Source organism: Sparus aurata, chromosome 1 (genome assembly GCF_900880675.1).
Source record: "Sparus aurata chromosome 1, fSpaAur1.1, whole genome shotgun sequence".
NCBI classification, from domain to species: domain Eukaryota; kingdom Metazoa; phylum Chordata; class Actinopteri; order Spariformes; family Sparidae; genus Sparus; species Sparus aurata.
Genome location: NC_044187.1, coordinates 4,426,759 through 4,453,163, shown reverse-complemented (window position 1 = coordinate 4,453,163; position 26,405 = coordinate 4,426,759). Strand labels below are relative to the sequence as shown.

The window sequence follows — 26,405 nt, the reverse complement described above, 5'->3', positions numbered from 1 at the left end:
GTCGTGGGTTTGTATATACATATGTGAGGCCAGCGTTGTGTTGTGTGTGCGTGTGTGTGTGTGTGTGTATGTGTGTGTGTGTGTGTGTGTGTGCGCGTGCTTGAGAACAGGATTTCTCTAGAAAAAGGATAATACTCTCAGTAGAGGCATTATGTATCCATTTAGCTTTTAACTTAGATTAACACACAGGCCATCCAAGTGTGTGTGTGTGTGTGTGTGTGTGTGTGTGTGTGTGTGTGTGTGTGTGTGTGTGTGTGCTGACAGGCTAGCATCAGAGGGGAAATAGAGTGAGAGGGAGGAAACTGACCCCTTTTTTTCATTCAGGCACTGTTAGCTCCACTTCACCTGCTTCACGTTCTCACAGTTCAACTAATATTTAGTGTTTCAGTTGTTGCCATGGGAACTATTGATAACATACACCTGAACTTATCCCCTGAACATACAGCCAGGTGAGATCATTGTGTATTTGTATCTATAGTAGTGATAAACGTGAACCTGAGAGCTGATCAGAAGAATAAAGTCTGGTGTCGTCTGCAGAGGAATCAACAGTCCTCACACATTCAGATACTTGTGTAAAAGTAGAAATACTGATTCAGCTTGTTTACTCCAGTAAAGTAATAGATTACAGGCCTCTGACATGTACTCAGAGTATCAGAGTAAAAAGTCTCCCTCTGAAGGACATTTGTGCTCAAAGCTAACTGAAGCTCACGTCATATTAATAGAATTCAAAGACTATTAAAGTTAAAGGTAGAATCAGTAGGATTTGTCCCAGCTGTTCCTGAACGCACCACAAAGACAGTTGATTGTTGAGTCTCATTCCCAGGACGTCAAATAGACACATGTTGGGTTGGTAAAGCGTCCCGAGCAGCAACAAAGAGAGAAAATCAGAAACTCTCTGCAGATACGAGACACTAACACGCCTTTTCTCCACATTCCAGTCTCCCTCTCTGTCTGTTTACGCCTTCTTACGGCTTTTACGTCTTTGTCTGGTCTCGCTGCGTCTGCCGTGTGTGATGTGCTCTGATTGGTCCACATCAGTCTGCTGATGTCGGGAAATAACAATAATCCACAATTCACCTCAGATGCATCAAACTAACAAAACAAGCCTGTTTTGAAAATGTGTGGAGGAGAAAGTTCCGATGTTTGAGTTCAGAGAAGTCAAAAGTTTCTGTTTCAAGAGACTTGTGTGTCTTTATTTAAACTTTGGAGTTCTGTGATTGCTGGTTGCAGGTTTGTTATCTCATGTTTATGTCATAAATGTATACTTAAATACACGATTCCTTAATAATCCACAGGTACAAAAATAATTTAATCCTGAAACTAAAACACACAGATATCTGTTATCTACCGCTCATCCTCTGCAGGGTCGCTGGCAGCTGCAGCTGATCCCAGCTGACGTACAGAAAGTTTACATACACAACATAATGTTGACAACACAGTATAATAGGAACGTAATCTAACTGGAACAGCGTGCGTTACATAACATACAATGACGCTGCAGTGAAGGTTCACACAGTGTTTTCATCTGTTTAACAACCAAGTGGAAACAAGTTCTATATTATCGTATTGTTATTATAACTCAAAGGGAACAAAACGAATGATAATAATAATAGTAATCAGAATATTCTCTCTGTTTCTTGCAGTGCGTACCAGTTCCGGGCCGAGGCTTCAGACTGGGTCAGTACTGTTGCCGCTGTAAAGACGGTTACTACAACCCTCTGATCGCCCCTCCAGACTCAGGTACGCCGATGATACGTCTGTTACAATCCACAATCATTATTCTAAAGTCTGTGCAGCGTTTATGGAGGATAAACTCTGGGTTTGATTTAAGTCTTTTGTTCACCTGTATGTCTTCCTTCCTGTTTATCACAGAGATGAAGTTACTCAACAGAAATATAAACGCAACACTTTTTTTATTTCTCTCAGATTTGAAAAACTTGAAAAGCAGTAAAACTAAAGTAAGAAGCCGGTTTTGAAAATGTAAGAAGGAGAAAGAACAGAACTTTGTCTCGACTAAATACTACAGAAACAAAGTATTTGTACTTCGTAACGTCCCACCTCAGATCAGTACAAATAAACTCTAAAATGTGAAGTTTAATCACACAGTCGTCAGTCTGACTGCAGGATTGTCCACCAGAGATTTTTTTCCCCACCGAGCACTGAATGTTCATTTCAGCACCAGGAGCCGTCTCCAGTGTTTGTTGTGCTGGAGGTCAGTGTCTGGTGTGACCGTCGTTCGGCTCATGCAGTGAGACGAAATGAACATTCGGTTCATGAGCGAAAGCTGAACTACGGCATCAGGAAAGACTCGTGTACGGTGTCATGCGGATCTTAACAACTGATATCGCTTTTTCAGGGCCGATAACCGATACAGATTACTGAAAAGGAAGGAAGCCATTTTCTGCAACTTTACACTTCCTCTCCACTACATTTATGTTGCAGATTCAGATTTTTCACTGTTTATAGGCTGTTAATTGGGCGAGAGGCTGCATCAGAGCCGAAGCAGCACATTGAATATTGGCCCCGGTGATCAGCCACGCCGATGATCAACAAACTTTAACAAAGAAGTAATATTTTGATGCACATGGCACACGTCTCTCCTGACACAAGCTTCATCAGGAGATTATAACGTGCAGGAGGTTTACACCTTCTCCCCTCAGGTGCCTGAATCAATCAGAACAGCGCTGGGAGTCAAACGCTGGTTGTTCGTAGTGACTGCGTGTGATTATTTCACAACACAGCAGGGAAATAAATCATTTAAAGACATTAAATGATGAATATCTTGTCTCAGATTGTTCTGTTTCGTAAGTCACATGTCTTCACATGGGTTTGCGTAGGAGTGGGTGCAGATGGCGGCTCTGTGAACGGGAGTGACGGGGACGGCGGTACGTGTTACCCGAACATGCCCATCTGTCTGCCGTGCTGGCCGGGCTGCCCGAGCTGTCAGGACGGCACCCCCTGCCGGGTGCAGGAGGCCTGGCTGCTCAGGGCCGGCGTGCTGGCCGTCCAGGGTGTCTTCATGTTCCTCATCTTCGTCAGCATGCTGGTGGCCTACAGGCACCGTCGGAACCGGGTGAGTCAGGGCTTGTTTGGCTCAGCGGGGCCACCGTACAGATGGGATCGGGTAGAGGAACAATCAGAAGAGCTGTTCCAGGCGTTGTGCCACGATGCATTGTGTCTCTGCTGTTGATCTAGCAGAAATGTTTGGTGTGATATTTGATATCGACTGTGATCACTCTAAACTGAATTTATGTCTGTAGTTGTAAATTCATGTGAGTCTAAAGCTGCTGTGATGTCCCTGATTGTGTTTTTTCTGATGATTTTTTTAATAATCAATCTTTCTAATCTAAACTTTAATCTTCGGTCTGACATTCGATTCAATTTTCCCAAACGAGTCATTAGAGACCAAAATGTCTGTCTGAATATAAGTTAATTTATGAGTAGCCAATGCAAACTACTGGTTTAGCCGAGGCTTTAAAGGAACAGTTCACACAAAGAGTAAAATTCAGTCATTATCTCGTCACGCCCCCCGATTCTGAAATCCTCCTAAACAACAGAAGTAGTTAGAGACTTGATTTAAAACTTTAAAAGACATAAAATGGCTCCATAAAGCTCGGGGAGAGTATTATAATATATTACGATATGATCTGACACAAGACAATACAATACGATACAACAAGATATGGCATGATACGATACGATACGATACGATACGATACGATACGACACGATACGATACGATACGACACGATACGATACGATTTTTATGATGGCCAAATTTTCCTCCATGCAGCAGAGGCTACGAGACATAAACATTACCAGGTGAACTATTTATCAGCTTTGTTACATATCATATCAACCTTCATCAAGTAGGCTAATGTTCCAAGGTTGGATGACTGAAACATGGTGCTTATTTAAGCTGACAAATAGCTCTCCTGGTAAAGTACATGCCTCGTTTAGACTACAGAGGTCGAGGCTTGGGGTTCAAATCCTCCCTGTAGCTTTTTGCTGCATGGAGGAACATTTAGTCGTCATAAAAATCTGCAACTGAAGTTGAAAAGATGTCTAATTATATATTGTTAAGACTCTCATTTTGAACACCCGTAAGGACGTCACTTGGACATCACTAGTGAATGTTGAAAATGCATCTATCAAAGACCTCAGAAGGACTTTAATTCTGGCTCCTTACTGGACGTCTTTTCATTGTCAGCAAAGATGTTGACTTGATGTCTTTTGGATGTGTTTCTGCCCAGCAGGAATCTGTTATCAGTCCCACAACGGGGGATATTTGCATTATTACAGCAGCAAAGGATAAAGTAAAACGGCAGTGAGGACAAAACAAAAAGTCCAAAGACATTTAAGTTTTGCACGTTCCTAAAAAGTTGCTTTCACAATCGACCTATATGAGCTTTTCTCTGACGAGGACAGGCTGCTGTGGCGATGTTTACACAGATGTAGTGAGCAGGTGTATAATAAATACAGTGGTGTCGACCTGCAGCACATCTTCACCACCTCCTTCATAACTGCTCTTTCCTCCTCCTCCTCCTCCCACAGAGGATCCGGGCATCCGGCCTCCTGCTGCTGGAGACGATCTTGTTCGGCTCTCTGCTCCTCTACTTCCCGGTGAGTGTCTGACCGAGCTGAGTGTCGCAGATTAGAGCTCTTTACAGATCACTGCGCAGCACAGCGCCGCGGATTATATCATAATGGACCATTTGTGGGAGGGTGAATGGGTTGAGGGCGTGTGTGTGTGTGTGTGTGTGTGTGTGTGTGTGTGAGTGAAAATGAGGTGGGTGGGCGGGTGCTCGACAGTTTTCATAACTGCCCCGGTGACAGATTATCAATCAATCCTCAGATTCATTTTACCAATTAAAGAGCCGTTAACATAAGTCAGCCATGACTGTTTTATACGTCTCTCTGAAAGTGCAGGTCGATGTGAGACGTTCCTGCTGACTGTGGGTGATTCAGAGTGTGTGTGTGTGTGTGTGTGTGTGTGTGTGTGTGCTGCAGGACATTGATCATTGATTTATCTTAACGTGTGATGTGTGAGCATGGTAATGTGCAGCTCTGTGCCTCTTAACTGCACACCGGTGCATTAAAACGATCATCATAAGCCAGACATGAAAATATTTTCTCATCAAAGTGACATCTGCGTTTAATTTAACGCACGTTTTGATGGCTGTCATTTCTCAATTAAGCGCTGCGAGGTCAGTTTATAGTGCTGCACAGGAAAATATGACTTCTCTAGTTCATGTTTATGATAAACTAAAGGACCTGTCAGGTTGTTTGTTTTTGCAAACCACAGATGATAAAAACAAAAAGTGGTTTTTATGTTGGATTTCTGAGATGCGATTCGAGGCTTTGGATCTCATATTCCCACTTGCTGCCACCTTGGCGGCTACACCAGTCAATCCTAATTCATTTGCCTGAATTAGGATTTTTGAGGATTATGATGGAGGACTGGAGTTCAATTGAGGTGGACTAAGTGTGATTGGCTGAGACACCTGTCAACCAGGCAACATGCGCCGAAACATGCCAGTGTACTGGGAACATTTAGCTCCAACTAAAGCGGTCTAGAAAAAAACAGACCTGCGATAGATTTGATGATGAAGGTTATGATTTGTGCAGAAACTGTTTTAAGGTGTTTTTTTATTGGCTGGTCCGACCACTTGTGTTCTGGTCTCCACTCAGTCCTCTACATGGTAATAGACAACTGCATCACCAGGATGAACAGACACAAGTAGGAACTTCATGTGTAATAAGGCCCAAATACGTAAGAATTTGTCAAATACAACATTTCATAAAGTTTATAAAGATTCTCCTGACTCAACTACTCACTGAATTTAGCAATTTTTAAAGGGAGTCTGGCGATTTTATCTGGGGGCGACAACAAAGTAGCCTATACTGTTTAATGTTTGTTTTTCCATCAAGATAATTTTGTCTTCCTGCATAAATTGACAGTAAATGGTGAAGCAGACGCAGACAGGCAGCCATAAACTGATACCTTTTACAAGGAAAAAACAACCTCATGTTCTGATTTAGTGCTGAATTTACATGAAGGCACAGATGATTTAGAATTTGTCGTAGCTGTTCTTTTTGCAAAACAAAGAAGTTTCTCTTCACTCAACGACTCTTAAATCACACGATTTGTTAAGGGAGTCTGGTGATATTGTGGTTACTAGTTAAATGGTTGGAACTATAATAACAGGTCTGATTTATTCTTGAGTTTTTGCTTGTGTTGTGTGATTCTTGTTTGATGTATTTTCTAATATTCACCTTCACATTATTATCTTTCGTTGACCTGCCCTGAAGATTTATGGCGACAATCTTCTTACCTCCAGCCCAACCCCTGCGGTAAAAGCTAATAATCTGACTCAGTGTTTCCAGACGTCTGCCTCTGACTTTCTCTGTCGAGCCTCCAGCAGGTGAAAGTTTCACGTGGCCAGAACTTGTCACAAAAGTTTGTAGAGACATTTATTATCCCCAGAGGATGAACCTTAGTGACTTTAACCTCTGACTTGTCCAGTAGCGCCACCATGAGGTCAGGCGTTTTAGTGAAATATCTCTATTAATTGTACTATCGTCACTGATCCTCTGACTTTCCATCCAGTTTCACCACTAGGTCATAATTTTAGTTGTCCAATACTTTCGTTTACTGCTACTGACCTGTAGGCTCAGCTGCTAATTATCTAGTGTTAGCATGCTAACATGGTAACCTAAACTGGTGCACGTTGTAAAGACTATAGCTTGTCATTAGCTGTTAGCTAAGAGAACATGTTAGCATGTTAGCCTGCTGAAGTTTAGCACAAGTGTCCCCGTGCACATTCACTTCCATTCAGTTCCAAACTGCACTGAGACAGAGGACAGAGGACAGATATGATTGTGCTGTTAAAGTAAATTTACAGTCAAAATTCAGCTGAAACTTTGGCATTGGGACGATGCTGCAAGAGTTTTTGTTCCATAAATTCAAAGGTAACTTGCAGCCCACGGACCTGACTGTAGTTTCTGTCTTGGATGAAAAGTTCACTCTCTGATCTCAGTGGGGGGTCGCTGTGGTCGTCTGTCCGCTTGATCTACAAACAGATCAGCTGCTGGAGGATCTGTTTGGTGTGAACATGAAGAACGGTCCAAGCGTTTAGAAACCAGTTCTGTGTGAGGTCTCCTCAGACTGTAGGTAAAAAAAAGATAGATTGTGGTGATTGTCGCCTTCGTACACACATGTACTGGGAAATGAGGTGTAAAAGTGGTGCTTTCAAAACATTACCAATACAACAGTTAACATTTTATGCAGAAATCATTGTGTAAACAGTCCCTCAGAGACCCGGTTAAGCACAGCTAAGGTTCTGGTGTTGTTGCGGTTTGTCTCTGCTGATTAAAGCTTGCCTTCCTCTGGATGTTTACCGCACATCGTCTCTGATTCCATACGAGCTCTGTTCGCTCTGAGCAGTTTATCCTTTATGAGTGGTTTGAACCCGGTGATGTAAATTTGCATTCACATTTGAGGCTTTAGCCGATGCTCTTATCCAGAGTGACGGAGAACGACTGTCGCTGCACAATGAGCTTTAATTCCTGGATTACAGTCATCCACTCTGCTGCTGTTACACACTGAGCAGAGACGAGGGTACAACCTGTTGTTGAACGTGACCGACCGAGACACGTTTTGTTTTTCAAACAGGCAGATTTTGTCTGTTAATGCAGATGAGACGTGTCATTAAGTGTCAGTATGACGGAGTCACATGGTGTTAAATGAGCGTTAATAGCAGCACTGCTAATGGTCGTAGTTTTTAAATGTATAGTCATAAACGCACCATCTGTTGTAGCAGTAATAGCTGCACCACTAGTCGTAGTGGAAGAAGCAGTCAGATACTTAAGTATACTTAATGTATATGTGATATCACTACACGATGTTAATGATACACTCATGTGTCTCTATTGTTGCAGCAGGTAAAGATGGAGCTGATTTTAATTACTTTATAAACTACTGTAACATATTTAATAATAATGTATTTGTGGATATATATTCTTTTTATTGCAATTGCCGTTCATTGGTCTCTAAACCTGTTTTTGTTTCCTTTATATAACATGTTTGTTTAATCACTCGTAAAGCACTTTGAATTGCATTTTGATTTGTTTGAAAGGTGCAAGTTAATAAAGTCTGATTGACTGATTGATGTTGATTCTTTAGTCTATTGATATAACCTTATACAACACTAGCCATAGTAATAGTTCTACAGGTTCTGTGTTGATGTCGGTTGCATATTTAACACGTTATCAGTTGAGGAACATTCGTCCACGGCGCTCCCGTAGTTTGACTCACAGGAAGTGTCGCTCCATCTCTGCAGGTCTTCATCATGTACTTCAAGCCGAGTACGTTCAGGTGTATTCTGCTCCGCTGGGTCCGAATGCTCGGCTTCTCCATCGTCTACGGCACCGTCACGCTGAAAATGTACAGGTCGGTTGGACACAATACATTTCTGATCTTGTTGAGGAATACAAACAAAATGTTTGAAATATATAAATATATTTGAAGCTGACTTTTTTAAAGCAAACAATTACAGATAAATGAGTGTAAACTGTGTAAATTACTGGAAACTGACTTCAAACTTAATTAAACGTTTTTCTTAAAGCAAGACTGTGTAGCTTTTGGACATTCTTGCTCTTAGAAATAAAACATTTTAGAAATAAAAACCTTTGAACATCTATAATGACTATTTAAAAATCACAAAAGAAGTGAAAACCTCCAGAAGGAAAGCTGAAGGTTGTCATCATACAGTTATTAAGTTCAGAGTCCAAAGTTATCCACATTTTGTCCTCAGCTGTCAAACGTCACAGTCTCGTCTCTTCTCAGGGTGCTGAAGGTTTTCCTCTCGCGCACGGCTCAGAGAGTTCCCTACATGTCCAGCCTCCACCTGCTGAGGATTCTGGGAGTGATGCTGATGACAGTCAGCTGGTTCCTGTGCGCCTGGACGGTGGGCGTCCTCCAGAACCGCGACAGGAACATCCCCGTGTTCGTCACGACCAACACGTCGGACGGCCAGGGGTTCAACCTGTGTTACCTGGACCGCTGGGACTACATGATGGCTGTGGGTGAGTGTCAGCAGACTAACAGTGTGTGAGCGTCCTCAGAGCGGATGGATCCTCTCACTCCAAACATATGTTTGATCTACTAAAAAGTTAGAAAACAATAACAGTATTTCCATTTGCTCATACACTATATTGCCAAAAGTATTCACTCACCCATCCAAATAACTGAAATCAGGTGTTCCAATCACTTCCATGGCCACAGGTATATAAAAGCAAGCAGCAAGGCATGCAGACCGTTTCTGCAAGTGCAATGCAAAGAGTTAGATGCAGTGATGTAAAGCACGCCACCACTGGACTCTAGAGCAGTGGAGACGCGTTCTCTGGAGTGACGAATCGCGCTTCTCCAACTGGTAATCTGATGGACGAGTCCGGGTTTGGTGGTTGCCAGGAGAACGGTACTTGTCTGACTGCATTGTGCCAAGTGTAAAGTTTGGTGGAGGGGGATTATGGTGTGTGGTTGTTTTTCAGGAGCTGGGCTTTGCCCCTTAGCTCCAGTGAAAGGAACTCTGAATGCTTCAGCATAGCAAGAGATGTTGGACGATTCCATGCTCCCAACTTTGTGGGAACAGTTTGGGAATGGCCCCTTCCTGTTCCAACATGACTGTGCACCAGTGCACAAAGCAGGTCCATAAAGACATGGATGAGAGAGTTTGGTGTGGATGAACTTGACTGGGCTGCACAGAGTCCTGACCTCAACCCGATAGAACACCTTTTGGGTGAATTAGAGCGGAGACTGAGAGCCAGGCCTTTCTGTCCAACATCAGTGTGTGACCTCACAAATCTGGAAGAATGGTCAAAAATTCCCATAACACTCCTAAACCTTGTGGAAAGGCTTCCCAGAAGAGTTGAAGCTGTTATAGCTGCAAAGGGACCGACGTCATATTAAACCCTGTGGATTAAGAATGGGATGTCACTTAAGTTCGTATGTGAGTCAAGGCAGGTGAGCAAATACTTTTGGCAATTTGATCCTAAAATACAGTCAGCTGGTTCCTGTGTGTGTGGACGGTGGGCGTCCTTCAGATTTCTGGTTGTGTAACCAGACTTCTAAACAGATTTGTTTGCTTCTCTAGCATCAGACATCAGTCCTGTGAGGATGTGTATCTTGTGGTCATGATGTGTTGTAGTATACTGTTTTATTAGCTGCTGCAGTTCTGGACGAACATGCACCGTTATGCAGTTTTGGGTTTTATGTTGATACCAGGGAGTAAAAGTATATGGATGTTAAATGTGGTTATCAAAAATGCATTTTCTTTAGATATATCGATAGATATATCGATTCGGCTCTAAAGACACAAAGCACAGACACATTTCTAAACTTGTTCTCATTCCAAACCAAGTAAAAGTAAAAACCTGTCATGTTTCCTGAGAGAAGGTAAATTTGTTTATACTTAACCTCATACTTTCAAATATTATAATTTTGGCTCATCTGTTAAGCCCTGTTTACTGTATCCGGTAATTATAAATATACATACGGTATAATTTACTTCTTTATTCTTTCTTAATTCCCCAACTGTTACTCCCTTGTTGCCCTTTGCCAATATTTACGTACCAATAGGAACCGGTAAGTATTAGCGTAATGACATTACACTAAAACTTCAGAGGAATTATATGGTAAATGTTGTGAAATTACACCGTAAATCGCGCGCCGTGTTATAAAGGGTTACCTTAATTCATTTTAAGGATAAGTTCAGTTAATTACAATTTTGGTCTTGTTTTCGTTATTTTTCCCAGAATTACAAACATGGCAGTCTCTAAAGTTCTTGGATCAGTGAAGAAATAAACTTAACTACAAGTCCGGAAACATAAAGGATCAGACAGGTTGGAGGTCAGGTTGGAGGTCAGGTTATCGCGACGAAGACAAAACTGAATCGTGAAACTACAAATATAAGTTGTATGAAACAAGAATTTGCCTCGTTGATCAGACAAGCTGTGACTCAGACCATCTTAGATTTGAGCTTTTCATCATTATGGGATCGATCAAAACATATTACACTAAAAATGAACAGCACTCTTCTACTGTCACCACTTCCCTTTGTTCTCATGTTGTTCTGCCACAGCTGAGCTTCTGTTCCTGTGCTGGGGCAGCTCCCTGTGGACCGCCGTCAGGCCCGTCCCCTCAGCCTTCCACGAGCCTCGCTACATGGGCATCGCCATCCACAATGAGCTGCTTCTCTCCACCATGTTTCACCTGTTCCGGTAATGAGCGGGCATTTTATCTGGACCTTTAAATGCAGGACAGCTTGAATCGGCAGTGTGTCTGTGTGTGTTACAGATGTTACATGATTGTGTGTTTTCCGTCTCCCTCAGGTTCACCTTCCCCTCTCTCCATCCTGATTGGATGTTGCTGCTCTCCTTCACACACACCCATGTGACCATCACTGTGACACTCGCCCTGCTCTTCATTCCCAAGGTATTCGGCTTTTGTGTGTCACAGCACCAAAATAAATAAAGGATCAGATTAGAAAAAAAGGTTATCAATCAATGTGGAATGATGAGGAATCTAGACCTCCTATCGGGACATTCTGACTCTTGGCCTTGATGGAAACTTCCATCTCTGACCAGTTCACACATGAATTGTATCTCTGTGTGTGTCCCACAGTTTCTTTACGTGTCAAAGCCTGGGAGAGAGGAGATAGCAGCAGAGGTGTACGAGGATGAAGTGGACCTCCGGCGCTCCGGCTCGTACCTCAACAGCAGTTTTCACTCTGTTTGGAGTGAGCCAAGTGTGGACCCGGATGACTTCAGGGTAAACTCTCTCGTCTCCTCAGAACGATGTTATCACTTTGCATTGGGACATAACTTACCAAAAGTGGAAGAAATTCCAAAAGTCACCTTTAAATAACAAAAATTAAATGTCCCTTAATTTCAGTTATGACCACATATACGCTCAATTAAACAGATCTTAAATTTATCATAATTTTAACACTAAATTAACAGTATACAATAAAACGATAAATGACCACATATTTTACTGTATAACCTTTCACCCCTTTATCCTTTTATCCTAATTTGTGTTCTTCTTAAATGAAACGTGTCTTTTACCTTACTCTCCTTATCTTTTCCTCTCCTCAACCATTTCCTCAATCCCTTCATCAATTCCCACCCTTCTTCATATGCACCAGGATGAGCTGAAGAAGTTATATGCCCAGTTAGAAGTCCACAAGACCAAGAAGATGACCGCTAACAACCCACATCTGTCAAAGAAGCGGAGCTCGCGATGTGCATTGGGAAGATCCATTATTAGACGCATAGCTGAGATCCCGGAAACGATGAGCCGGCAGTGCAGCCGTGAGGAGAAAGATGGATCCTTCCGCAGTAGGGGTGTGAATCAGTCCGAGTCCTTCAGGAGCACCGCAGATACAATATCGGTCAGTATCAGTTACAGAAGTTCAATGAAAACACCATCACCGTGCATGCGCAAATCCCAGAGTGATCATCACTACGTCAGGGAAAGAGAGTCTTCTTTGCGTGACTCCACATTACAGGCCAATGCTGTGAAGAGATCCTCCCGGCGATCGGAGACTGATTCCTTAGATATCCCACCAGGGGTCTGTAAGTCAGCCAGTGCCCAGAATCTCACAATTGATACCAATCTCCTGCATCCTGATCACACTAGACTCCATAAGTCCTGGAGTCTAACCTCAACTACCAACCATTCTGTGGAGAACACACCTAGGGTCAGCAGAGCCAGCACAGTGTTGACAAGGTCCAAACAGAGCTTATCCATTGGTGACCAAACCAGGAGTGCTCTCCAGTCAGAGTCTTTTGACAAGACTGAGATCTGTCCTTGGGATGTGGAGCAAGAACAATCAGGGGACAAGAACCAGAAGCATGTCACCTATGCAAACTCTGACGATGATGAGGATAGGAGGCCGCCATCACCTCAAGCGCTTATCTGTCCCTGGGACCATGTTCCACCTGTGGAGAGTACACCTTCAGGGGACAAGGGATCACAAGGTGAATCTGATTCCCCAAACCCACAGTCCCCTGTGTCTGCAAGTGCACCAGGCTCTCCAAGACGGAAGGTCACAAAAGATCAACGTGTCCTCTCCCTACGCACCACGACCACTAAGTGGCTCTCTGTGAAGTCATTTATGGGATCTGTTGATTCAACAAGCAAGTCCAGTAGGGAGGGAAGTTTACATAGAGAGGATTCTGTTTCACAAAAAAGTCAGGAAAGTGCTTCCACAACTCCAAGATCAGGATCCTCTAGTAGACGTCCAAGCTTCGAAAAGAGGGCATTGCATAAAAGAATGGCAACAACAGATGGAAAACCATGCCTTGTGAAGCAGAATGCCGTCAGACTGTCCTCTGGGGATTCTTCCGACAGAAGCCCGAGAAGGCTTGTGATGGTGAAATCTGCCGTCTACCCTTGGGATACGGACGACATGCAAAAAGATGGCACGTATGAAAATGTGTTTTTATCAAGGCAGAACAGCAAACGTGGCAGTATAAGTTCTTGGGAAACAGCCAGCAGCTGTAGAACTCCCTCAACTCACAGAAGAGGTAGTAATCGGATTACACCAGTCCGTAATATTTCCCATGTGGATGTGTGTCCATGGGAAATGGGAACTGGTACTTCTCAGGAAGGAGAGGGACTAAAAAAGCAGCAGAGCATTAAAACAAATGTCTGCCCTTGGGAATCGCAGGTATCTGAACCATCTAATGTGTGTCCATGGGAATCTCAAGAGCCAGAGATTGTGAGAAGACAAGGAAGTGAGCATAGTAATCGCAGAGGTTCACAGAATATCCCCATTATTTATCATACTAACGTGTCCACAGAGTCATTGACACAACACTCTGTAAAACATGAAGCAAATGTATGTCCCTGGGATACTGTAGAAGCATCCCAACCTTCAGTAAAGCAGGATAATGAATATGCTAATGTCTGTCCTTGGGATGTTCAGGACAAGGCTGAAGTTGTATATGAAAACCTAAATCCCTCAGGGCGCAGGGGAACGCTGACAGTGCCCATTCCACAGGAAGTTATGAAAGCTGCCGTCTACCCCAGTACATCAAAAGAAAGTTTAACTAATGAGCAAATTGCAAAATCAGCTGCCCTGCATTTAGGTAGACAAGTGACCCAGTCGACAGAATGTTGCCCATGGGAATTCCCTGATCCCCCTAAAATACCGGGAAACATTTGTCCGTGGGAAGAGGGGAACATGGAGCCAACAAATACAGACTCAACTTCCCAAATGACCGTCAAGGCAGATATCTGTCCCTGGGTGACTGAACAGCAAGACAAACCAGAAAACTCACAAAAAGATGTCTTGTCTTCGAATGCTGCTTCCATACAGACTGAAGGGAAAGAAGGCACAAGAGTAAACGTATGTCCCTGGGAAACTGGACCCCCTGAAGAAACTGCCTCTGCCAAGACTGTGTCACAGGGAATGGAAAGACTGGCAGATGTTTGTCCATGGGATAGTAGTGAACCAGAAACAGGAAAGCCACAGACCCCCAAAGCATCAAACAGTAATGTAAGGCAAGACACAACTTGTGCAAATGTTTGTCCGTGGGATACAGAGGAAGAAGGAGCAGTCAAAACTCAACAAAGACAAGAAAATTCCCAACAAGATGTTTGTCCATGGGAAACAGAAGAGCCAAAAGTTCTTACAAAGCAAGATAGTGCCCGGGAAAATGTTTGTCCATGGGAGACAGAAGAACCAAAAGTTCTCACAAAACAAGATAGTGCTCGGGAAAATGTTTGTCCATGGGAGACGGAAGAACCTAAAGTTCTTACAAAGCAAGGCAGTACCCAGGCAGATGTTTGTCCATGGGACACAGAAGAACCTAAAGTTCTTACAAAGCAAGGCAGTACCCAGGCAGATGTTTGTCCGTGGGACACAGAAGAACCTAAATTTCTTACAAAGCAAGGCAGTACCCAGGCAGATGTTTGTCCGTGGGACACAGAAGAACCTAAAGTTCTTACAAAGCAAGATAGTGCCCGGGAAAGTGTTTGTCCATGGGAGACGGAAGAACCAAAAGTTCTCACAAAGCAAGACACTGCTCGGGAAAGTGTTTGTCCATGGGAGACGGAAGAACCAAAAGTTCTTACAAAGCAAGGCAGCACCCAGGCAGATGTTTGTCCGTGGGACACAGAAGAACCAGGAGTTGTCAAAAAAGAAGAAAGCACTGGAGCAGATGTTTGTCCCTGGGATTCTAAGGATCCACAAACCTCAAACGAAAGCAAAGTTGATGTTCCCAACAGTGACAAAGATGAAGTCGCAGAGAATGAGGGTCCACTTGATGAAGAACAGACACATTTCAGCACAGAGCAAATAGGCGAGTCAAAAGAAAACTTGGCCCTGGGCCGCCGTGATGCTTTGTGTCCTTGGGAGATGACAAGGAGCCACTCTGGTTCATTCACTGACAACGCCTCGGATGTTTTTACATGGGAACCAGAGAATATCCCTGAGGAAGACGAAGAGGACGATGCAGAATGTGCTGCAGAGGCTCTCGTATTCCCACCTGACTTGTGACCTAAATCCAGCCAGCATTTGCTTTCACCTTGACCCTTCCTGCTAAATCAAGGGGGAATGTGAGCGCTATGAAACCATTCTTGTGGTATCCTGCTGAAGGTCAGGGGGAACTTTTTTAAATTCCCCAGCTCCACAACGGAGGTCAGAGAGCAGGGTCAGCTCACAACCAGCTCCTGTGCAGCTGGCAGAGCTGAGAGCCAGTACTTTTGGACAATTACTTTGGCTAAGCAAAGACAGAACTTAGGGCGGTGTTACGTTACCTGACTGAGAAGCCTGTCGTAGAGACTTGATTGATTACATCTATAATTAATCAAGCAATGAACTACAAACAGACTTGTCTTGGCTGATGGAAGGGCATCTAAGGCATTTAGATGAAGTCCCTTTTCTTCCTGCTTCTACCCCCCATTTTAAATTAAAATCTTTTTTTGTGTCTCTGTATGTTCTTAGGTGACAATTCACAGATTTGCCATGTATGTACAGTATGTTGGACCCATGGCTGGGGTGAATATGTTACAGAACCTGAACTTAACCAGTCCACAGTGCTCACAATCACAAATATAGCACAAGATCCCAGAGATGGAACCTAATGGAAGTTTAACCAGCATACGCCAGACAAATTCAGTTATTTATATTTTCATGAAATTATATTTTCAAAGTAAAAGAAAAGTGTTACGTTTAAAGCAGTGCTGCCAGAACTACAACCGATGTCAAAGTACAATTCTATCAAGTACTGCTTGATAAAACTATGCATACCTGTGACTGACTTCATGACTAAAGGGCCAGTGATTAATATAACACTCTCACTTTTGTTTTAGTCTTAAGAATGAAGAAAATATGATTCTACCACTTAAAGAAACAATGCCAAAATATTGTATAAATTACCATAAACTGGAGTGAAAAGCTACATAATCCTTTCACATATGAGCATTTAGAGAGGGATGCAGTGCACTGGACACCAGTACGGTTAAATGTTTGGTAATTTTAAAAACATCAAATTGTCAATTTGAGTGTTTATTTTGCAGCTGACCTGACTTGCTTCTAAATCTTAATGTTGCAAATAACGTGAGTTGCCTTCTCTTTGAATCTGCACAGACCTGCTTTTAACATCCGTCCTTTAGCGATCCGATCACAAGTGGACAGCTTTAACTCCGCCAGCTTACATCGCGCTTTAACATGCGTCTTAAGTGACCACTCCATCTTCCACTGCGACAAACAGACATTCTTTACACAAAGAAAGAAAGAACTTAATGTACAACAACGACAAATTGACAAGAAGGAGCAAATAGTTAAAGCAAAACTCTCACCAAAATGCAACCTAGGCTTTTTTTGTGAATGTATATGTGTCAAACTTTCGTGTAAAAGCATATAATTACAACGAAAGAGGGTCTTTTAAGATTTACCGTATTTTCGTTTTCGGGTCAAACTCATTTTCAATGGGAGTGCTACGGGCACTTTTACAATAGCATCAAAATCTCTATTTTTAAAACAGTAAGAAGTCTCGACACAACATGAAACTTTGCTGGTAGTATCACCAGGGTCTCTACACATGAACACGAGCATTGAGAACATTGTTTGTGTACACAGAGTTTACTAAAAAGAAGGTTGTTGAACAACTCACGTTAGCAGTAGCTTGTTCTGCTCGCCGCCGTCTTGCCAGCCGAGAAGTGTCGATTTCCGAATGTGGCGTAACATGGAGGAAAATTAAGGTGGAACGCTCCTAAAGCTTAGTTCCATATAAATGCAGGATAATTTGTTGTTTTGTCGTTAGCGTTAGCTAAAATCAAAAGCCGGAGAAGTCACGTGAGATCTTGCGTGGATAATTGTTGCTGGAAGACAGTAGTTCCACCTTAGCGTATGGATGTTACTATCAGGTCTGAACAGTCTCTTTGTGAAGGTTTTGGTCAACTACTAAAGTTTTTTTATCAGGGTTCTTTAAGCAGATAATGATATCAGTTATAGTCATTGCTGGAACGCTTTAATAACCATAAATATTCTTTGAAGGTAACGTGATTAAAAGAGATTCTTCGGCGTGAGTCCATCGATATGCAGACGAACAGTAACACTCAAGATTTTTTTAATTAAATCAATTTATGGATAAATCAAAGATGTCTAATGTCTACTAGAAATATGCATCAGGAGTGGCCCAACATTTCATGTCTGACAGAGAGTGCTGCTTTAAGGAGTTCAGAATAATTAAGTTTCAGGTACAGACGACTGCAGGTATTATGTTGGACAAAGTTTTATGGTGAATGAAACTGAAACAGTATTAACAGTTTTCTTCTGTATGAATGTAATTAAGTCACATCTCTATGCCAGCAATCTGTCTGTGAACTCAAGTGTCGATTTCTCAGCATCTCTGCTCATTCAGTGGTCTCATTGTTAAACACTGCGCCAAGTTCTTTGTCAATCGAGTGATCCAGTTTTGTGAGCGTCGTTGCATGTTAGTGTGTTTTTTGAATGAGCGTGCTGTAATTTGTCGTCACGTAAAAATAATCTTATATTGTTGTAACACATCCCTTCACTTAATTTTGTACGCAGTATCTTCTATGAAAGATTATTCTGATAAAATGTCCTCTGAAATCTACTGGCGTGAAGAGAAGCAGATGGGAAACTTTATTTTTGTATTTCCTGAGGTCAACATGCAGCATATTCATCAGAGAAATAAAACCATCTGTACAATTTGTGGAGATCTGTGCATTTTATTTTTTTTCTTTACATGTACACATTAAGTTAGTCATGACAAAAAGAACAAATCTGAGTCAGGGTGAACTCTGAAGTCATGTTCAAAGTCCAGGTTGTTGTGTGATCACTTGCAGCAGTAACAGAAGCAGCTTTATTGGCGGCAGGACGCCGCAGTTTGTTCATCCTGAAACTCACCTGCTGCTTCCAACGTATCAACAGCCAACAACATTTAGAGATAAGAGCTTCCAAATGAAGGCTGGTTTCCTGCCAAAGTGGACAAACTAACCAGCCACAGCCAACATTTTTAACGGCATTTGGCCGTGGACTGCAAATAAAATGTCCTACTGTGGTTTGATGAGCACAGCAGCGCCACCCGGTGGCCTATTTGTTCCACTGAACTGGCTTGGGTCTGGGAACGCTGTAGTTGAGGGCCTCGAACTCTTGTCCCGGCTCCAGCTTCGGACCAGGAATCATGACAGTCTGAGACAGTAAGAAGAGCGGATGAGCATCGTTTGCAAGCTGTGTCACATATTAGTAGAATATATTCATATTAACACAGATCAGATTTACATTCAGGCTGTACAAAATTGGAAAAAAACAGACACATTTTGGCTTTTTGTGATAAATACTGCAATATGAAAAAATACTGATTTTTTTCTCCATTTAACCTGAAGAGCTTTAGTTGGAAAAAAAGAATGATTATTTAATGACGGGGCTGATTTCATCCATTTAACAGGACTAAATGTACAAATTAGACAGACGTCTCTTGTAAATGAGTCTTAGACAATGAAAACCGTGTGATTTGTAGCATGACGTGTTTAAGTTAACATGCACATATTAAAAAAAAACCTCTCAAGTGTCAGCTATCATACTTTTGTTCTCGGGGAAACAAGATGGAAACCAGTTTACGATGAGACTCTCGAAAACTTCTACCTCAGTTGTTTTTAAAACAAAATAGTTAGAGTGAAGTCGACTCAAGTTCACGTAAGCAGCTTTTATTGTGTCGGATCTGGTTTTCATTTGTGCCGCTGTGTCTCAGTTCAATTTGTCAGTTGCCTTGACAGATTGTGATTGTGCCTAAAATAAGCACAAAGAATTAATCCAACCAGAGAGATTTGGTGAAACTGATTTAAAGTTATCTGCAATATTCACGTAAGAGCTTCAGGGTATTCAAACAGTTGGAGAGGCTGTGATTTGCAGAGCAGTGGAGTAATATTGTGGCTACACTGAGATGTGTTTCTGGACTATTCTGAACACGAACTGACGATCACAAAAAGGTCATCTTTATTACAGAGCTGCTGTTATTGTGGACTGCAATGGCTTTAACTGGATGTACCCAATAAACAGGCAACTGGGTGTTTGTCCTCCTGCCACGTTATGGAGTTTTAAAACCTTGAGGAGTGCAGACAGTTAAATAAAATCAGGGCTGGAGCAGCGTTTGGACTGTAACCAAACAGCCTCTACTTTAGGGGGGAAGTACAGGTTGTTCTGAGAGGATGTGTGAAGGAAACAGCGAGGAGGAGATAAATAAGAGAATGATTCTGAAAAGATTGAAACACTAAAACATACCTCGCAGACTTTATTCATGTGGTCATTAAAGTGAAGTATGAACTGGACAGTTAATAAAGGTTTCTTAATTTCCTTTTGACAGGAAGTGTGTGTTGGACCTCGGCCTTTTCTCTTAGTAAAAGATATATAAAAGATGTCGTGAGCCGGTGCAGAGTCGAGGGTCACCTTAATAATTGGATCTTTGGCGGGAGCCCAGGACGGCACTATTTTTCCGTGTAACCTCCACCGACCGTAGGGGTTGACGAGGTGTCGTTCTATAACCAGGTACTCCAGGACGTCCTTCGGCTGCTCCTCGCTGCCGAGCATCAGCCTCCCGAAGCGGTCGAAGACAGCCAGAGTCTGCAGGAAGAGCAGACATTAAAGATGGTTTATGGTTTCAAACCCTGGCAAAAATCCCCAAACTACTCTTGAATTTGCTTTCCAGCACCCCTGCAATTAACGTTGTTTAATGTTCATAACATAAAGACCGTGCAGGCACATGTACAAACTCAGCCTGGTCTCAACAAACAGTGTTTGAGCAACAAGTAGGGGGGTCAGGATTCGATTTCTGTTTCGGAATTTATAGAAAAAAATCCAAATTTTAGGGGCACCGTTTAGCTCGGTTGGTAGAGCGTGCGCCCCATGTGCCGAGGCTCTGTAGCGGACTTGGGTTCGACTCCCGGCCCGGGTCCCTTTGCTGCGTGTCACTCCCCCTCTCTCTCTCCCTGTTTCCTGTCATATCTTCAGCTGTACTATCAATAAAGCCATAAAAAGGCCAAAAATATATAATTAAAAAAATCCAAACTTTAGTCATTTAAAAACAACAAAAGATATAAATTCAGTCTCTCAGATCTGTCCTGAGTAAACCCTCTTCCCAAACAAATTGATCTCTGAAAAACAAAATAAACCCAACATCTCTGATGGGGCGGCTGTAGCTCAGTGGGTAGAGCGGGACATGCCGAAGCATCCTTGAGCAAGATGCTGAACCCCAACACTGCTCCTGATGTGCAGTTGGCACCTTCGTGGCAGCCACTGCCATCAGTAAGGGCCCTGCGATGAGCTGGCGACTCATCCAGGGAGTACCCTGGCCTTCGCCCATAGAGTCACTGGATTTGGCCCCAGTAACCCCCGCTCCACCTTGAATAAGGTGGTATAAAAGCGGTAACATCACCCACAACCCGCATGGATAAAGCGGAAGAAAACGAAACGAAACGATCTCTGACGTTGTTGGAGTTTCCTCTGGTAGCAGCTGATCGTCTTTGAGCACACAGGATAGGTTTTCTATTAACACACCTGCACCCGAAAAGCTTGAAATGTGTTCCCATGACGCATCAAATGTCCCTCAAACAGATCCCATGACATCTCTTGACTTGGATGTATTTTGTTTAAATGTACACAAGGTTAAGACACACTGACACAGCAGCTTTATTACTGATACCTTAAAAAACTCAACACTTTGAGAAAGAACAGACACCAGACTCAGATGATGACTGAACTCAGCTGACTACAGTTCCTTGAATGAACACGTACCTGTTTGGAGTGCATGCGGACCGTCACCTGGCCGTACAGGTTGCCTTTGGAGACCATGTCGGGGCAGCGGGCGTGCACCACCTTAGGCGGCTCCAGCGACTCTATAAACCTCCAGCTGATCGTCTTGTAGCGGTTTCCCCGCGTCATCTCCTGAACACGGGACAGACGAGTGACGGGAGGAGTAAAAACAGTCAATTGAGGGATTTGATGAAATGAATGAATGAACAACTTCAGCAACATGTAGAAGAACTTACAGGATAACACCTCTCTGTCACCAAGGAGTGAAGCTTCTCTCTGTTGAACCTGCAAAAACAAACAGCAGATAATTAATTACTCTTCCTCTCTAAAGACACGTTACATTACTGCTCCACTTCCTGCTGATTCATCTAGATAAAGGATCCTTTTCACTGAGACATTTTGCTTGACTAATACTTGTGGAAAAAGTGCTGTTCTATTTCTTACAAAGAACAAATACAAACTTACATAAATGTCCAGAATGAATTTAATAGTTGATAGAACTATATTTCCAACCACATCTCACAGTCTTCACCAGCAGTTGGAGTTTCCTCAGTTCAATTTCATCCTTTCATTTCACCCAGTTTAGTTAAATGAGACTGAGCAGCCTTCACCCACTGAAGGTGTGAGATGCAGCTGAAAGCTCCAGATAAACTTTACTACTACTGCTTCTACTAATAAGCTCCCCACACTCACTGTAGCAAAATATATATCAAGGTTTGTAGAGTTTTTTTAAATAGTAAAACACTATTTAAGGTAATTTCAAGTTTCCAAACTCTCGACGCCTTCGTCACAATTCACCACATCTCATCGTTACTATAAATGCAATACGACAAAGTTTTGATCACAGTTCTTGCCAATCTTGACACCAGGAGACGACAAACAAATACAACGACGGGATCATTTAATTAAAAAATGTAAAGATTTATGGTTAACATGTGTGGTGAAAGTGATGCTGATGAAACACCAGATTATGTTGAAAATCAAACATCGGTGAAGAGCATCGAAAACGATATCAATCCTGATATATTCGCAAATAAACTTCCTTTGCAACCTTTATCCTCAAAATGTCACAAGGACTTCAATGAATAAATATTAATATGGAACTCATTTTTGAAACATTTAAAGTATGTGATTGTTTGTTCACAGACGACATGAGTACCTTAACTCTAAATGTACGTCACCTCTGGCTCGTACTGCAAGATATTTTCTAAGAATTAGCAACTTAATCGTCAAAGTCAGTAGAACAAAGCTTCAGCTTCATTTGTCAACTTCCTTTATTGGAGTGCTTCACTGCTGTACTTCGCAGCAGAGCTGAAGGCAGCACGAGTCTCTCACTTGTATAACAGATGTCTCACTGTACATTCAGCATCCTCCCTGATGACGAGGCTGCGAGGAGCTGCGTCAGCTGGCTGAGTGAGGTGAGAGTCATGAGTTCTTACTGTGTCAGATAGTTGTGAGCTTCAATGAAGATCTCTTGAGCTTTCTCTGCGAATTCCTTTGTTACGAACTGAGAGTCATACTCTTTGATTTTACGGATCCTGTTGGAAACGACATAAAAACACACATTCAGCTCTCTCATGTCAATGTTCAGTTCATCTTCTTAACCCTCCGGGAGTCGACTGGATCACATGACTGGTTCAAGAAGAGCAGCATGAAACATAAAAGGTCGCTGGTTTGAAACTCCATGTATTCATAAACAGGCTATGACTAATGAGGGTTCAGATGTTTTGGACCAGACCAAACTTAATTATCTTCTGTAAGAGCCAGATATGTTTGACAAGAAGAACATCAGTGCACGAATAACATGGTGAAACAATCTTACGCTAGCTGTGAGGCAGCGCTCTGTCGCAGCTGTTCCGTTCGTTGCTTCAGTCCTTCTTTAGACAGAGTGGAGAGACGAGCGTCGCCCTCCGGAGGGACGTAGGGGTCGAAGATTCCCGCTGGTAAAGACAGAAGACAGAACTGATTGATCAGGACGCTCCCTCTAACCAGGAGAGACATTACAAAGAAAACCCTGAAAATCTAAAAGGACGCTTCACACTTTTATGAAGTCCTGGAGCTGATATTTAAAGGACAAATGTGCTGATGTCCAATTTATCTTACTACCCACCATTCTATCCCTCAAAAGGCTAATATGCTGTTAATAAACCCAATCAAAGATCATTTCACATCCTTTCTTTGATACTTTGAGTTTTAAATTTGAAACTGAAAGTCCAACACCAGCAGCAACAACCTCATGTGTGCCTGTCGGGATGAAAAATGCAAAACATAATCACCAGTGCAGGCGATGTTGATGGGCCTCTCAAAGTACTCCTGTCTGAAGACGATGCCCGCTGCTTTGGCCTTGGACTCCATGTTCACGTCCCTTTTTCCCTTCACACCTACTGCTGGAGGGATAAAGTACCGCTTCTTGGTCCGGACCGGCAGGAACAGTGGGACGGGATGCCACACATCCAGAGACGCTTCGGCATTCTGAGAGAAGGACGACACGCAAATGTTTTACAATATGAGGAGATTTCAAAATGAGTTTGTGTTACTTTTACTTTGACTGGTTCTTCTTCCACCGCTGTTAGTGGTATTGAAGTCAGATGTATCAATATACTTTAACACTTTATTGATACCATTTGTTTAAACAATGCAGTATACACATTTATAATATTGAAAGCAGAGAGGCTGTAAAAAAACTAATCTACAATCAAATTTTAAACCCAGTGCTGCAGAGTTATTCACATCATATAATGTCTACATTAAATCATTATTTAAAGACTACAACATTGTATTAGTATAAGAGCTGGGTGATATGGCCTTTAAATGTTCTAAAGCTGGACAACCTCAATATCAATATTGCGAAAGTATTGTGGGGTCGAAAAAGTAGTAGAACAAGTAGAACAGTCTTGTAATTTTAGAAAATGACATCACTTTACTGTAATGGTGCCTTTACAGGAAAAGACAACACTGATGTCATATGAGAGGACGAGAGACGTCTGAATAAAGTGTTGTGCACTGCATCAAAAATTATTGGCAGTTATGTTTTCGCCTCTAAAAAAGATTCTGACAAGAACAACCAGATTTCAGAGAAGCACGAGTCCTGATGCTGTCCGCCTCCCTCACACTCTGACCTCAGCCTGCAGGCTACGAGAGACGTTTGTCTTGTCATGTCATTATTGACTACATTATAGAAGGTATAGGTCTGTTGTGTTTTATATGACTGAGCATACAATTACAAATATTTACTTCTATCTCATAATATATCAGACTGCCTGCTCATCACTCTGTCCAAGCACGTTATTCAAACAGATCTGGGTTATTTAAATGTCTTATATGGGTTATTTGGACATTTCATTGAAAGTAACTTAAAAGTAGTGTGATACGTAATAACTTAACTACGGACTGTAATATTGTCACGTACTTTAATACTAGTAATATGTAATATACTGAATTTTGAAAGTGACACAGCCAACACTGCTCATAGCACAATATCACGATATTGTATTTATATACTGCACAGCCCTGACTAGTATTGTACTGAAGTGTCAAACTCTTGCAAGCTTCTTAAATTAAAACATGTGTTTCTAATAATGTGGACAAAATGTTAGAAACACTGTCAGTTTGATGCGGACAAGTACAACAACAATAACTCTTATGGATGATAAAATAACTTGCTTAAATGATGTAATGGCAATTCAGATTTTAATTTAATAACAATCTCATGATGTTGGCACCTTGTCGCAACATTTATTATTATAATATTGTTCTGTTTTAGTTTATTTTAGTTGTCCCTGACACTTGAATCAGGCTTGTGTCATGTGTCTGTGTGGAGGTTAATGACAGCTAGCTAGCCTTAGCTAAACTAGCGTTAGCTAAGCTAGCTCCGTAATGACAGTTCGCAGCGTGCCGCGTTCATCACAAACTAAACAAACGAGATGATTCTTCAACACACGGACAGTCTGCGTTTGAATAAAGTCTCATTAAATGTCCCCGTACCTTCAAACGGCTGCATGTCGCCCTGTGAAGGGCCAGCAGCGTCCTCCTCACGGGCATCGCCATCTTGTTCTGCTTCTTCTTCTTCGTGTGTTTGGAGCGTAGCGGCTGTTTGTAAACACCAGCTGAGGCGCTTCACCGCCACCTGCTGCTCCGGAGCTGAGCCACAGATTAAATCCTGTTGATGACTCCTGTCTGTCTAATAAACTACAAGGAAACTATTCACACACTCAGCAGATCCAGGTTGATTATTATATATGTTATATTATTGATTTTGAGTAAAAACAGCCCAGAACATGAGCTGACAGCATAGAAACGTTCTTACTTTGTCAGAAAATTACTTTTGGTATGTAATGTTTTATATCAGATACTTTTACTCCAGCACTATTCATATGGATGACTTTCACTTTTACTAAAGTAATATTATCACAATATATCTGTACTTTCAATCAAGTATGACATTTGGGTACAACGCTGTGTAATGTTGCTTTTAATTATGTATTTTCTGCCTAAACAAACTAGATAATCAAACTTTATTGTTTTCATGACTGAATAAACAAAATGACCTCAAGGAACAACACAATTCCATCCTGTTCTACTTTGTTTATATGTGGCGGACCCTGCCACCTTTCTAGCTTCAAACAGTGTTCTGGGACCTTATTTTCCTCAGCTTGTTTATTTACTTTTGGAACAAATAAATATTTATGAGTTTGTATTCTTACTTCATTAATAGTGTAAATATAACAATTCTTTGAATTTCTTCGCCACAACTAATTAGTGCCTCTTTAACTTCATTCAATATACAGTCTACTCCAACTGTTGTTTTTTAGTGTAGTTCATTTGACACAGTGAGAGAAAGGACCCCAACATGTCAGAGATACAGTAAAATTGTATCCAAGATAGAAGATAGAATGTCCAAGACGAAGTCCAAGAATTATTTCCATTGTGGTCTTTGGTGGACTAATGGTGCACGGAGCCATGTACGCACAATTATTCTTCTTATTGTTATTATTATTCTTTTTTTTCTCATTGCTTTATTGAAAAAAATAAACACAAACAGCAACAAAAACAAGAACACAA

The 26,405-nt window shown here is 42.0% G+C and overlaps 2 protein-coding genes across 2 annotated transcripts in view; one reads left to right on the top strand and one right to left on the bottom strand.

The window, feature by feature from the left end:
* The window catches only part of gpr179 (G protein-coupled receptor 179), a 29,029-nt gene extending 12,059 nt beyond the window's left edge, over positions 1–16,970 (top strand). The window contains exons 3-11 of the mRNA XM_030434168.1: positions 1,644–1,740; positions 2,838–3,073; positions 4,555–4,623; positions 8,343–8,452; positions 8,849–9,087; positions 11,142–11,280; positions 11,392–11,494; positions 11,684–11,830; positions 12,207–16,970. Of these exons, the coding sequence (XP_030290028.1) occupies positions 1,644–1,740; positions 2,838–3,073; positions 4,555–4,623; positions 8,343–8,452; positions 8,849–9,087; positions 11,142–11,280; positions 11,392–11,494; positions 11,684–11,830; positions 12,207–15,566 (4,500 nt within the window). The 3' untranslated portion in view covers positions 15,567–16,970. The remainder of the gene's footprint in view (positions 1–1,643; positions 1,741–2,837; positions 3,074–4,554; positions 4,624–8,342; positions 8,453–8,848; positions 9,088–11,141; positions 11,281–11,391; positions 11,495–11,683; positions 11,831–12,206) is intronic.
* Positions 16,971–18,244: 1,274 nt separating this feature from the next.
* mrpl45 (mitochondrial ribosomal protein L45) lies at positions 18,245–25,471 on the bottom strand. The gene is made up of 8 exons (XM_030421529.1): positions 25,329–25,471; positions 23,621–23,816; positions 23,167–23,284; positions 22,784–22,882; positions 21,581–21,629; positions 21,327–21,476; positions 19,983–20,156; positions 18,245–18,728 (listed from the first exon to the last, which is right to left on the bottom strand). Exons 1-8 carry the CDS (start codon positions 25,389–25,391, stop codon positions 18,630–18,632), a joined length of 948 nt encoding a protein of 315 aa, XP_030277389.1. The 5' UTR covers positions 25,392–25,471; the 3' UTR covers positions 18,245–18,629.
* Between the last annotated feature and the right edge of the window lie 934 nt (positions 25,472–26,405).

Bases quoted from the DNA above. Each gene is read 5' to 3' on its own strand.
- mrpl45 (XM_030421529.1), bottom strand. From the start codon at position 25,391: ATGGCGATGCCCGTGAGGAGGACGCTGCTGGCCCTTCACAGGGCGACA. The intron at 23,285-23,620 runs GTGATTATGTTT...TGTCTTTACCAG, and splicing joins CATCAACATCGCCTGCACTG to CGGGAATCTTCGACCCCTAC. The intron at 20,157-21,326 runs GTACGTGTTCAT...CTCTTCCTGCAG, and splicing joins TCCGCATGCACTCCAAACAG to ACTCTGGCTGTCTTCGACCG.